Source organism: Caretta caretta, chromosome 9 (assembly GCF_965140235.1).
Source record: "Caretta caretta isolate rCarCar2 chromosome 9, rCarCar1.hap1, whole genome shotgun sequence".
NCBI lineage: Eukaryota > Metazoa > Chordata > Testudines > Cheloniidae > Caretta > Caretta caretta.
The window spans coordinates 77,420,778-77,435,602 of NC_134214.1; the positions used below are offsets into that span (position 1 = coordinate 77,420,778).

A 14,825-nucleotide genomic window follows, 5' to 3' on the forward strand; every position below is an offset into this window, starting at 1 on the left:
TAGGTCAAATCAGGAAAAAGCTTTATTTGCAAAGAAAATACTGACAATTTACATAAACTTACATCCCAGTTTATATACAGTATGTATATTTTATATACAGATAGTGTCTTGAATGAAGATGCTGACTCACAACGCAGCATCACTAGGTCACTGTGCAGCTCATACAACAGTAAGACGGGCTCGGAGTTGCTGTATCTGTGACCAAAACTCCTTTGCCATACTATTTTCATTAACGAGCCTGAGTGGAGGTTTACTGGAAGCAATGATTCATAAACTGTTGACTCAATTAAAGGAAATGACACATAAACCTCATCTTGTAGGTATTTGTAAAGATACACAACAACAACAACAAAATACATGATTGCTTCCTATTGCAAACTCAAGTGGGTAGAGTGTACAATCCAGGAGCCAGAAACACTTATCTGCAGGATGATGGGGGTAATAAAAAGAAAGGGGGGAGGGACCTTGCTGCATGATGGACTGAAGTTCAGCCTTCAAAAACTAGATGGTTGACACTGCTAATTCCAAGTCACCAAAGGTTTTGTTCCTAATGCTCCCTGCAGGCACAGTCTGCTCTCAGAAGAGACAGCTGGAAGAGATGGAGGCACAGAATAATGAAACGTACTACACTGCTATTTGTTTCAACAGTGAGTGAGCTTCTGTATGCAGCAAGTGGTGTTAAGCCTGCATTCATACTTATTTGCAGCATTTCTGCATTCCAAACCGATTCAAAAGCATCTCAGTGACATGTGTAGCCTGAACACAGCACTTGTGGATAAATCCTCAGTTCAGTGGGGTGACCTTTAGACTACCATAAAATACACACTTGCTTTTCTTTGCTCTAGAAACTTGTGGCAAGGCTGCTGTGAGCTGGAGAACAGCAACAGGATTCTGTTTCGGGGCAGGAGGGGCACTAAAACTGGAAAGACCAATAAGTAGCTTGACAACTTGGGAAGCTCAGGACTAATTCTCTTCACTGTCTCTCCCAAGAGGGATAAAAGGGCAGAATTGCTGAGATGACCTGTGATGGCTCCCATGATTGTGAGAACAATTGATCCATCCAGCTTCATTTGTTCAATTCAGAATACTTATCTAAACACAAATGCTGGCACTCTTCCATCACTGCATTTTAATTTCTAATGTTCTTTAAGAGGAACATCGCAGTCCAGTGATGACCAGGCACGATTTGTCAGTAGGAGCAGGGCTATTTAAGTCCTCAATAGGTTAGGAAGGCAACCTGCTTATCTGTGTAAGAAGGGCACTTGGGAATAGCAAAGGCAGCAGGTCAATCATTCCAAGGTAGACAGCTCACAACTAAAGGCATCTACTGCAGATATTTGCTTCTTTTAACAATGGCCTGACTGTAGCAGCATTTCCAGTTTCTCTAAAAACTGTCTCCACAGAAAGAGTTTTGGGGGGTTTAAAACTGTATATTGTAAATCAGTAACCATTTGCTACTTTTCTGCAACTGGGGCACAGCTAGCAATGAAACGACAGTTAAGGCCCACTGGTGAGGGTGGAGGAAGTAGATTGCTACTCAAAGAGAAAGGGCTGAGACAAAAACAGGAAGGCAGCAGGGGCTGCATTTGCAGAACACAGCACCACAAACACACACCAGAATTCCCGATATGCTCGACATTTGTCCATTACCGAAGCACTCCCTTGTCTCAACCCGATTAGCAACGCGTGTCAGACTGGAAGACATCACAGTGGATGACTGAAGCAAGCCCCTATTTTCCCTAGTATCTCGTTAAACTCTCTCACAGTGCCTCTTTTCGCCCCTGGTGACTACTAGAATCTGGTCTCACACCTCTTCTGCTCAACTTCCTTTGCACCACCAGAAAATTAAACAGGGGCCCTGAGATGTCTCAGAAAGAAGCCATGCTATAACCTAGGTTAGGGGTGGGCAAACTTTTTGGCCTGAGGGCCATATCGGGGAATAGAAATTGTATGGCGAGCCATGAATGCTCACAAAATTGGGGTTAGGATGTGTGTGGGGGGGAGGGCTCCAGTTGGGGGTGTGGGTTCTGGGGTGGGGCTGGGGATGAGGGGTTTGGGGTGCAGGAGGGTGCTCCGTGCTGGGATTGAGGGGTTTGGAGAGCGGGAGGTGGATCAGGGCTGGGAGCAGGAGGTCGGGGCATGGGAAGAGGCTTGGGGTGCAGGCTCTGAGCAGGGCTTACCCTCAAGTGGCTCACAGAAGCAGTGGCAAGTCCCTTCTCTGGCTCCTAGGCATGGAGCGGAACCTGACCCTTAGAGCAGGGCCATGCCAGGGCTTCCAGGAGCCGCATGGTGCAGCCCCGAACCAGCTCCCCAGCGGGAGCTTGCGGGCTGGCTTAAAACAGCTCACAGACTGGGCCGTAGTTTGCCCACACCTGACCTAGATGAACTTACAATAAGTTAGTCATTTTAATAATGTAGTCTAATACTCCATTAATGAGATTTTGCTGCTAGAGAAGCCATTGGGTTTTCATTTATAAAAAGGCTCTTTATGGCCCAATTCACACTCTTATGCCAGCAGTGAAGACAATGGAGTTAAATTCACTTATGCCAGTGATGAATTTGGCCCTCAACATACTATCAGAGTTCTTCAGGTCATTTGCTCCCCAGCCTCCTGTGCTCGATGCCATGGAACTCAAGTTACACTGAATCCATCATTTGGTCTAATGAAAAATCAGAAAAGGTGCATTTCACTAACTGAACATACAAGAAATTAAAGCTGATGAGGAAGGTGCTATTCTGTTCCTTCCGGAGTCCTTCATTGCTGTTCTATGTACATGCTAGGAGAAATGTTAGACAGAGACACATGGTGCTCCCCACAGTGAGTGCTCTGCCGTTGCACAGATGGAATATTGCTGCGTAGTGGAAGCCATATCATTCAGCTGGGAATCATGGGGCCTAGCAGAATGGGACATAAGAGCTTAACTAACTCCGTCATCCCCTTCCCTGTCATTTCACAACTTTTGCTTGTCCCTAGTCTTGTCGTTTAAGTAGACTGTATTCGAAAGTATTATTGTTAATGAGTTGGTTAACAGAGGTTCCCATCACACACATTTCCCAACTTCTTTGTTAGCAGAAGAATATGTCTTTCTAATTCATTCTGAGGGAAACAAACCACTGAAAACTATTTAAATATCCTAATGCTCATGCTAATCCAACATGTTGAGGCTGGAAAGGAGGCAGATCATATGAAGAAAAGAACAACAGGGAATTTGTGCACTTATGGCATAACTATACCCCTCTAATGAGTAGTGATGCCTGAAGTCAAAGGCTAGTTCCCCCTATGATGCATCTCTCCCATAGGAATGGCAGCCTTGGAAGGTGCTTTTCTCCTTATACAATGACATCGCTCATTATGAATGGGGAAGAATAGGAAAGCTAAGGGTACTCCGGGCTGAAGAGTATAGGTTGGAATCTTAGTTGGCCAATCCAATTACTGCCTTTGTGGTGCTGATAGAGGGTCATTTTCAAATGCCAATAGGTTATCACTGTCAAGTAGTCCTTATTGGTAAAGAGGAAGGTAGCACCAGGCTGTGTGTTTAGGATTTTCTTCAAACTCCAGAAATTCATTTTTATTTTAATATATTGACTGAGATATCACCCTCCCATATATAATCTGTATTTTTGGGAAAAGCTCTGTTCAAAGATGGCCAGGTTTTTTTTTAAAAGGGTATGATACAGAGGAGTGAATAAAGCTCTTTCCACTTCTCCAATTCAAGTACAGGTCTTGGATTTAGATCTCACCAATCAAATGGAAATAGTAGGAAAGAGCTGCTCAGAAAGCCTGAAGAAACATAGTCTTCGAGTTTTTCCATTAGTGCCTAAAAGGTATATTTGGACTAGAATCAGTTGAGTCCAGAGAAAAGAGAAGTGGGAAGGGTGTGTATGTGTTGGACCAAAGTTTTCAGTACAGGCCTTGTTGGAAAATAGTTAACCATCGCTTATTACACTGTCTTTCTGATAGAGAAGGGCAGACAAGAAACGAAAGATTCTTCACTAGTGTAGAAAAAGAATAAAGCTCCTAAAACCCAGCACATAATGCCAATAACACAGAAAAGATTTCCCTGTTTGCTTGGATATGTTAATCTTAAAAATACCCATTTCAGTGGGTGCTGCAGAGTGTTTATGTGGGTAGTCGTGTTTGCAGCATGCTGCACTATGAAGCCTGTGTAAATATTTCCTCGTATGCAACATGTTAGTTTTGTAAAATCACAAGTTGCTGTTGCAACACCACCACTTCCAGGAAGTGCCCATTAGAGCAACTTAAACCTCTGGGCACGTGGCAGGAGCTTAAAGTACCAGCGGCACTGAAACATCTTGTGGTCATAGCTGCCTAGAGCATTTCAATGCTGGGCTTGCAAAATGCTGAGAGTTTGTTTTACGTGGTATCATTTTATTTTGTGACTATGTTTTAATGCTCATCAAATGCTCATTGCATTTGCAGCCTGCTTCCAAGCCCTCAACCTACTTATTCTTACAGTCCAGAGGATGAATGTAAATATCACTGAGCAGGGATCATTCTCACCTTTCACATTGCAACACCATTGCCCTAATTTAGAACTCTCCCTCATAGGTGGAGAAAACCCATAGGTTTCTTGCCCTAAGTGTGCAAAGGCAGCAGTGTATGAGTCCCTAGAGAGAACAACTCCTCAGAAAGCCTGTCTTTTCTCGCCTTCTGCTGCTGCTGCCATGGATGCTATAGCTAGTGCAACATAAAAGCAGGAAACCCATATCATTCCTACCACAAATCTTGGGTGAGGACCACAGAGCAGAATATCAGTGCAGTAATACTTGAAACACTGAGGCAAGAAAGGACATGCGAGCCTTTCTTCCTCACAATGCTTTCTCAACTGCCTTTCTAATACAAGTCTCTATGCAAATCACAGGTGACCTTGCTCTTCCTGTATCCACATAAAGAAATAAATAGCTCTGGATCAGTTTTCTTTGTGGCTGTATGATAGAACCCCCTCATATTCTTTTGAAAAGCAGCACTGTGCAGTTCTGGGAGACTCCATGTATATGCCAAGTTCATCTAAGATGTTGGTGCGTCTCCTAGCCGTATGGCCCCAAAGAAAGTTGTGTGCTTGCTCATGTTGATGGAGATGTCAGCATGGACCATTTTCACTGCAATCTTCTGCCTGGCTTTGAGGAGAGAGACCCCAGCTGTGTAACAGGTGTTGAAGTTGGTCTTGCCTGTCTCAATACTCCGGGTGCACTGTAGGAATGGCTTTTCATCCACCACCACCTCATAGCTGGCAAAATCTGTGAAGTTTATGTAGTACACCTATGAAGCAGGAGGAAGAAATGGTGTTACGGAGAGGGCAGAGGTGTGTTTGTGCCCCAGGAAACCACCCACTTCTTGCTGCAAATGTGCTCATGCATGTGCACCTTTCCTCAGTTAAACACGGATCACTTCCATAGTCCCTCTATACCTACATCTACAGTGGGCTGGCTCACTCTTAGCAAGCAGCACAAACAAGACCTTTATATGCCATATCCTACAAACACAAACCATGAGGGTGAGCAAGCATGGAAGTATTTGTGAATGGAGGCAACTCCCCCAGAAGCAAAGATCTAGGTGGGAATCCGGACAGGGACCAGCACAGCTCTCTCTTTATTAAAAAGGGAACTCAAGTGCTGCTGTAAAATAAAACATATTTAAAATATGCCACTAACAGAAAACTACAACCAGACTTAACCATTACAAATAGCTTCTCCTTTTAAAAGAGCCTATTTTAAGCTCAGGTCCTCCTTCACCTATCTGCCAAGTCTAGCTTTCAGGATCTCAGAGTCCCCTGTAGCCTGCCATTAATAATGCTCTAGGATGAACTATCTGAGGTGCTTTCAAAGTCATCTGCTATTATAGGGGGTAAACAGACTCTTGAACTCAGGCCTGGGCAGGTAAATGAAAGGGGAAATGATCTTAAAATACTTGGATTGAAAGTATAATATTAATAGATCTGCTATTTTTAAATCCACCCAGCGATTCTGTTACTGATTTAGGACATTTATGTTTTAACCTTGTTTTATTTTTCCTGCAAAAGATGTTCCACACCCTTTAAAACATTGATACTGAAGAACTGAAGGACGTATGGTAGAAGTCTGTATGGGGAGTGGTAATCTCAGAGGACAATGGCAGGGCTCATGCATCTGATGAGGGGAAGCCAGTCATCCTGGAGGCAATGGGTATTTGTTAGGTTTCCATAGTCTGTGGACTTTCACTGAGTTGAATCCCATCCTGCTGATGCATGGCTGAAAGGAAATCTCATCACTGCACAGACACTGCCCAATAGAAGCTCACCTCCACCGCACTGCTAGCATATTGTCCCAAACAAAGAAAAGTTAGCTCTACTTTTTCCTTAACAGATTTCACAGGACAAAGTCTTCAGCGCTGAAATGCTGTTGCCAGCAATTGTCAGCATGAGTTTAAGGGAACAATTTTACTCCAATTTGCAGCCTATATATTGGTGCACAGCTCCATGGAAGAGACTCTGATTAACTCATGTTTGGAGTCTGCACTGCCTCCCTTGGAACTGTTACTTACACACAGACAAGTCATATGAAGATGCAGCTGATACTATAAATCTGGAGTAAAGCTATTTTAATTATGGAGCCTCACGGAAGCCCTTTTGCCAACTGCAGAGTTTCTAAAATCTGTTTCAGTGTCGATACAGCTTTTCTCTGCAGAGGTCAATGGAGACACTATGGAGGAACTGGATGAAGTTTAGAAGCTCTGCAGCTGCCTCATTTCCTGTGGAGTTCAGAAGCTCCAGGACATGGGGTTATCAGGATATTGAGACATCCCAATTAAACAATCCTTCTCCTGAATAACACTTGGGTGGAGGAAACAGTTCTCTGGGAGATGCCATGTTAAGAAGTGTACTGTATAATCATCATCACCATCATCTATTTACACAGCACTTTGCATCCTGGAGGATTCCAAAGCCCTTTACAGACTACATACATACACTGCACCCATCTCTGGAGTGAACTGCAGTGGCTGTTTTACAGCACACAGCCATGCTACACAATGATTTTGGAAGAGTATTGTATCCATTTAAAACCACAAGAGGAATTTGGGAGGGAGAATGGAATTACCTAACTTGGAATTTGGCCATGACACCAGGGTTAACAGTCCTACATTTATAAACGGTGACATGGGATCTTAAATGATCATGAGTAGTCAGGACTTTGGTTTTATCTCTCTCTTAAAAGACAGCACCTCCAGCAGCAAAGTGACCTCTAGCTTCCTTCTGGGCTTGTTGTTCAGTACTGACTTGGAATGTGAGTAACTGCACAATAGAATGTATGGAGAAAAAAACAGCAGGATTCATGGCATATGGAATTTTGTATTGAGTCTGCACGTAGGCTCAGTAACTAATGCCTTATAGCTTGTATTACGGTATAATACATGACCTTGCACTCCCCGAAATTTAACGTCCTCTTCCTCTACTCACATCCTAGAACATGAAATGGTTCAGAGCACATACAAGTTCCTGGCCTTTGCTGGCTCTCTGGAGCCCCCTTGTGGTTCATGCAAGGCTTTTCATTTTGAATACAGGAATAGGAGTTAGGCCTAGGACCGTACTCACTTCTACCTGACTATAGATGAAGTATGTGCCGTCCACCAATACCTCCAGCTCCCCACTGCGTGCATGCAGCTTAAACACCTTGGGGTTCATAATGATGCGAGACCAGTCATTGAGCACTCCACCTGAAAGATCTCAGTATGAGAAAATGGCAGTCACTCAGTACCCGTCAGAATGAAAAGCGCAGTAGCAACACAAACACAATTACAGATATCTTACATATAAAATAAATATATTAAAAGAATACTAAAGTTTCAAAGTCAAGCACTCAAAGATAGGAAATGCCAGAATTAAGGATGCCAGTAGATTAATTCAGCCCCCTTCTGTGTCAGCCTTATGATACTCTCTTTAATTTCATGTTATACTATTTCTTGCACAAGCACCCTGCCTCATTCAGTGTAACAGGGGGATGGTGCTCACTGAATGGTAGATATTCAATATTTCTTTTCAGTATATGGCCCTAGGCCTCATTTACTGCACACCATTCACAGTCTGGACTGAATGCAGAATGATTATTTCCTCCTGGGTGTGTCTGTGGAACGCTTACCGTAATCTGAGCGCTTCACAAACATTAATGAATTTATTCTGACAACACTCCTATGAGGAGAGGCGCTATTATTATCCCCATTTTAGAGGGAGGAAACTGAGGCACAGAGAGAATAAAGCCAAAATTGTCAAATTAGTCTATAAATCCACTAATTTTGGGTCCCCAACTTGAGACATCTAAGGCCTGATTTTTCAGAGTACTTCACATTTACATAGCACTTTATGTATTCAAAGAACAGCTCCCATTGACTTCAACTGCAGTTCTGAGAATTCTGCACTTCTGTAACTCAGGCTCCAGGTGTCTCATGTTGGGCACCTGGAGAATAACGAAACACACAATTAATGGCCTCCTGTAAGAAGTTTGGTATAAGTGACTTACTTAGCATCACATAGGAACTCTGTGGCAGAGACAGGTAGAATTCTATTCTGCAGGGCAGCATTCAACTGCCTTTACCATGAGCCCATCTTATCTCTTCCTGCAACCCCCTGCCTCATTCCTTGCAGAATTTCCAACTTCTTCAACAAATGAGGCAAAGTCCTACAGATAACAGCCTAATTCACTACACAACCCTGATTCATCCCAGAGGAGGTACATCCTATGCACTGAATGAAATGAGGTCATGTGGGAAGAACAGTATGTGATCCTGTAACTAAAGGCTGTCTCATAAATGCATATGCACAAGGGGGTCAAATTAAGTTTGCACAGGCAACCTTGATTCTGGCATTTCGTAACTTTTGAATGCTTGAATTTGCAACCTTAACATTCTTTTAACACGGTTTTCTTTGTATGTACTTTTCTAGATTTAAAATAATAAAAATAAAAACAAAAATTTCATCATATGGTACTATACTGACTAACACTTGAGTCTTTAATGAGGCTGGAACCTTTAGATCCACAACACAGACCTCTACCACTAGACCTAATGGAGTAATTGGTAGTAGTAGTAGGCTGTTATCCTCTATATGAGCCAGCCGCTAGAGTGGGATGAGACACACACTTTGCTGGTTCTTTTCACAGCTATTTGCTGCCAGCAGGGGATTGCTGGCATCCACAAATACGGTTTTGATTTACAGGCTCTGTGGGGGAATGTGTTCTAGTGGTTATAGATGGTTCCACCCAGTTCTCCCATGCCTAATTCTTTTGTCCCAGTTTATCTCTGCTCCTATCCCCTCCCCACCAAACCTGCCTTTTCCCTCTTCTCCTGTCTACATTCAAGTCAGGGTGTTTCTTCCTTCTCCTCAAGGTTGCTTGGGTGGCAGCAGGGGAACCTTTGAGAATGCAGCAGTGAGTCTACTTTGCTCTCACTTTTGGTGCCAGGCACATTAGCCTCCAGAAGATGAGAGGAACAATTGCAGGATAATTCTTATTCATAAGTTCTGTGGGAATGGAACATGCTCACTGTGGTTGCCATGGAGCTCTATGGTGATGGAGCATGCTCAGTACAGATGGAATGTTCAGAGAATTTTACTGCCAAATGTACATACTTCTACTGAGAATGTGCAAACAGTAATTTTCAAAGGCTTATAATTTGGTGAAATTTGGATGCACCAAAGGGGATCTCTCTCAACCTGTGGGTGACCCGCTTGCCATATTTCACATCCCTGCTTGAAAGCAGGAACCTCTCAATGAAAGTTGTAAACATTAAAAAAAGAAAACCACCACCACAGGCAAAACAATGTGTTTTCCCATAATATAATTATCAGAAATAGCTGTAACATTTCTCTGAAACTTCAGAAAAAATTCAGCCTGAGATAGACACTTGGCATGAGAAATTTTAGCACCAATGGTTAAAGTTTGGCAATGTTATAAAGAAATGAAAATACACTCTTTCAATGGATAGCATGGGGCAGCCTTAACTATAAACATTGCTATATTAGCTACGAGGCAGTAAGGGGCACCCACTTCCCCCCTCCCTCCTCACTCCCTCTCCTGCAGCCCTCGGAGCACTCTGCAGCAGCCTCCTGTGTGTGAATGGAGAGCATGCTGAGCTGTAGCTGCTCTGTGTCTCCTCAGTTGGCCTTGCTTAAATTAATCTCTGTACGAGATGACTGGCAGACTGCTAATGTCATGCTGATTTTTTTTTAAAGGCTCCAGAGGTGATCCTGGCAATTGCAGGCCAGGAAGTCTAAATTTAGTACCAGGCAAACTAGTTTAAACTACAATAAAGAACAGAATTATCAGGGCACATGGATGAACACGATTTGTTGGGGAAGAGTCAACAACACGGCCTTTGGGAAATCATGCCTTATAGATCAATAGAATTCTTTGATGGTGTCAACAAACATGTGGACAAGGGCGATCCAGTGGATATGGTGTACCTGGACTTTTAGAAAGCCTTTGACAAGGTCCCTCACCAAAGGCTCTTAAGCCAAGTAAGGAGTCATGGGAGAAGAGGGAAGGTGCTTTCATGGACCAGTAACAGGTTAACAGACAGGAAACAAAACATAGGATTAAATGTTCAGTTTTCACAGTGGAGAGAGGTAAATAGCGGGGACTCCCAAAGATCTGTACTGGGACCAGTGCTGTACAACACAGTCACAGATGAGCTGGAAAAAGGGGTAAACAGTGAGGTGGCAAAATTTGCAGATGATACAAAATTACTCAAGATAGTTAAATTCAAAGCAGACTGCAAAGAGTTACAAAGGGATCTCACAAAACCGGGTAACTGGGCAACAAATGGCCAGATGAAATTCAGTGTTGATAAATGCAAAGTAATGCACACCAGAAAACATAATCCCAACTATACATACAAAATGATGGGGTCTAAATTAGCTGTTACCACTCAAGAAAGATCTTGGAGTAATTGTGGACTGCGCTCTGAAAGTATTTACTCAATGTGCAGCAGCAGTCAAAAAACCTAATAAAATTTCAGGAACCATTAGGAAAAGGAAACACAGAAAATATCATAATGCCAGTCTATAAATCCATGGTACGCTCATGCCTTGAATACTGCATGAAGTTCTAGTTGCCTCATTTCAAAAGAGATATTAGAATTGGAAAAAGTACAGAGAAAGGCAACAAAAATCATTAGGGGTATGGAACAGATTAAAATGACTGGGATTAATCATCCTGGAAAAGAAATGACTGAGAGGGAATATGATAGAGGTCTATAAAATCAAGACTGGTGTGGAGAAAGTAAATAAGGAAATATTATTTACTTTTTCTCATAACACAAGAACTTGGGTCACCCAATGAAGTTAATAGGCAGCAGGTTTAAAACAAACAAAAGGAAGTATTTCTTTACACAATGCACAGTCAACCTGTGGAATTTATTGCCAGGGCATGTTGTGAAGGCCAAAAGTATAACTGGGTTCAAAACAGACTTAGATAAATTCATGGATGATAGGTTCATCAATGGCTATTAGCCAAGATGGTCAGAGATACACCCCATAGTCTGGGTATCCCTAAGCCTCTGATTGCTAGAAGCTGGGATTGGATGACAGGGGATGGATCACTCAATAAATTGCCCTGTTCTGTTCACTGCCTCTGAAGCATCTGGCACTAGCCATTGTTGGAAGACAGGATATTGGGCTAGATGGACTATTCGTCTGACCCAGGATGGACATTCTTATGTTCTTATGAGTGTCTTGGGATACTACATAGGAAATATGATAAATGTTCCAGTGACTTGGCTTGGGTCCAGGCAGGGGAGCACTTCTCACAGAATTTCTCCCCTTCCAACATAACCACAGGAGTTGAACCACGGGGAGAAAGGAGGCATCTGATGAATCTTGTGACCCTCCTATGGGCAGAGAGAAAAGAAACCTTTATGTAAATTGGAGAGGGACATAAGATCAGTTTTGATGGGGGAAGAGAGCATAAGCTCAATTTTACTGCAAGATCAAAATTACTGGAGGGAACAGCAACACATAGAGGATCAATTTTACCAGCAGAGGAGAACACAAGGTCAAATTTGCTGAGGATGAGTAGAGGGAGAAAGGGTCAATTTGTAAGGTGATTTGATGAAAAAAGATTTAGTAAGTTTGGGGGAAGAAAAGAACATCAACTAGTTGGATGGGAGGATCAACTGGCTGAGGGGTGGGTACTTAGGATAAATGGAGCTGGATTGATGTGCTTGATAGATTGGAGGTCAGAGATTTGGGGAGGCTGAGGAGAAAGTGAAGAGTGTGAGTAGAGATTTGATTTGGAGTCTAGGGGGTTAGAAGAGTAGAAAAGTCCATTGACTGGAAACTTTGGGAAGGGAACAGAGAATTGATAGGGACAGAGAATGTATTGATGGACTGGGAGCTACAGAATGGAGTAGGGTACTAGTGGACAGAGGATGGATTGCTGAAAAATGGAGGTAGGCATAGGACACATTCAGGACTGAAGGGAGGGCAGAAGATAGATTGGGGAAGAGGACTCGTCGTTCTGTGGAGGGGAGGTTCAGTTGGTTTGAGGAGGCAGATAATCTATTTGGAGGTCAGCAAGTGGGCAGAGGATGGACTGGGACAGAGAATTATTTGGAGAGACTTGTGTGTTTTAGGATAGTGGAGAAAAGGATGGATGAGGCATAAAAGACAGTTGGATTGATGAGACTGGGGGCAGCAGAAAGTCTTACTGTCACTTAGGGAGGCTAACAGAGGACCATATTGAGAAGACCATGAGCTGAACTAGTGTCTCATACTATGTGGTATATTGCATAGAAAGCCCAGCTATGAAATTGAGGGTGCAGGATGGGACCCTTTTAGTGGTTGACAATCTCTTGTCATTCTTACCATTCTTTACTTGAATTGCTGACCCTTGGCCCTGGAGATGAACCACAGCTGGCTGCAAATAAGAGTACAGCAAGTTAAAATTATCCAGATGCACTGATTTATTCTACTAAATAACCTTATTTATCTCTCTGTGGAACTGATGATCAGGACATAAAGTTCAAAGTAGTCATTGCAGACCTCCAGAATATTGCTGGCTGGGCAGATGCTGTGGTCACCTTCTCAAAACAAAACAGGGCTCAACTAGACAAGAGGACTTATTATTATTTTCTTTGTGTCAATGTGGATTTGAGTGCATTCATTTGTATTTAAAGAGTACAATTCATAAAGTCTTTAGCTTTTCCATTTGAAACTCCTTGTACATCAGGAATGTTTTCTGTAAATGATGAAGTGGGCTAGAATAAACCAATGCCAAGAATTTTTTAAGGTATTTTAAGAAGATGAGAAAAGGTAGCAAACTTCAGTAAGCAGCAAATCCAGTGCTTCCTCTGCCATTTCCAATAGTAAAGGTGATTCTGGTAATTTCTTTTGGTATTTATGTGAGTGTAACAACCATTTAGCACAAGATGTTCATTTATATAGGAAAGTTACCACAAAATGGACGTTTAGAAAATGTTCCCTTGTAAAATAAAAAAAATAAATAAATAAAATATCTAGCCAACTCAACTGACATTTCCCCCTAAGACAGAGTCAACCAACCTGTGTCTCCCTGGAGCCAGCTTTGTCTGTCGCACCTGCAAAATATAATATCCACAAAATCATGATGGCACTTGAGAAACTTCTGCAAAACCAGATGTAACAAATCTCCTGCCTACTGAGTAAAAAACAGGGGTTTTCCTCAGAGGACCAGATCTTAGGTGGGAAAGAAGAAACACAATGAGTGACATTGAGCTTAACAATTAGCAGGTCTCTAAACTGGAAATGCTGCATTCCATCTTTCTTCTTGGTTTGCAATTTTAACTGACACATTAGGAGTCCCCAAACTTTATTCAACCTGTTTTCATTAAATAGAACAAATTGCAGCAACCCTCATCTTGATTATGGAGGTACATCCTCCAAAGACTACGGGTTCCATACTGCAATGCTCCAGCTCATTCTGAGAGCCAGACCACACAATGGGACCTGTTATCTTTGTGACACAGATCTCTTTAATAAAAATAAGGGTAGCTGTGGACTGCACTATAGAACTAAGGATTGCAAGTTGCCTATAAGCTGCATTTTGGCCACTCCTGGTATATTGACTGAAAGCCAGACAGTTTTCTCTGAAAGCCCCATGAGGGAAAGGGTAATAAACCTTGCCTGTCTTCAGGAAGGAAGTTTCAGTGTCCTGTTATCTAAGAAGATGAATTAAAACAATATATATGGAGTGTGACGTGAAAATGGGAAGTGCAGGAAAAAATATTTTCATGTGAACCAGGTGAAAGGCAAACAGATTTGCTGCTTGTGACTACTTTGAGACAAACCTAACAAGTGTCTCAGGAGCTTTTCTGATCCAGTCATGTCCTTCCCAATGGTTTACCACATCAGGTATGTGGATTAAGACAGATTAGCTTGTTGACCAAGATTACAAGCAGGGCAGTCTCAAACCAATCCATCTGACAACACATACATAGGGAGTTACAGCTAATTGTAGACTTCAGTACCAATGAAATTCAGTTCACTGGAGATTAATGGGAACAAATATTTTGACATCTTCAGAGAGAATGCTTAGAAATCTGCAAAGTGCTTTACAGACAAAAATGAAGCCTCAGCGGCCTGTGCGAGATAGACAAGTATAACACCCATTTTACAAATTGAGAAACTGAGGCAAAGAGAAAGGAAATGACTTAAGACCTTACAGGGAATTGAAGTAACAGTACCCAGTTTTTCAGTCCCATGCTTCAACCCCTAGACAATGCTTCTTCTCAAAGAAGAAGTAACTGATAACACACAGCTATACGTAGATATTAACCTAGTTTCCTTTGGCTGCTCTGTTTA

At 42.4% G+C, this 14,825-nt stretch overlaps 1 protein-coding gene across 2 annotated transcripts in view; it reads right to left on the reverse strand.

The window, feature by feature from the left end:
* Nucleotides 1-14,825, reverse strand: part of EDA (ectodysplasin A) — a 185,542-nt gene continuing 170,717 nt past the window's right edge. The window contains exons 5-8 of one of the 2 annotated variants that reach the window (XM_048863602.2): nucleotides 13,548-13,582; nucleotides 12,852-12,903; nucleotides 7,590-7,711; nucleotides 1-5,281 (exon numbers count right to left, since the gene is read on the reverse strand). In XM_048863602.2, coding sequence (XP_048719559.2) covers nucleotides 5,030-5,281; nucleotides 7,590-7,711; nucleotides 12,852-12,903; nucleotides 13,548-13,582 — 461 coding nt within the window. In that variant the 3' untranslated portion in view covers nucleotides 1-5,029. Of the gene's footprint in view, nucleotides 5,282-7,589; nucleotides 7,721-12,851; nucleotides 12,904-13,547; nucleotides 13,583-14,825 lie in introns of both variants that reach the window. The other variant, XM_048863600.2, reaches the window with a different exon arrangement.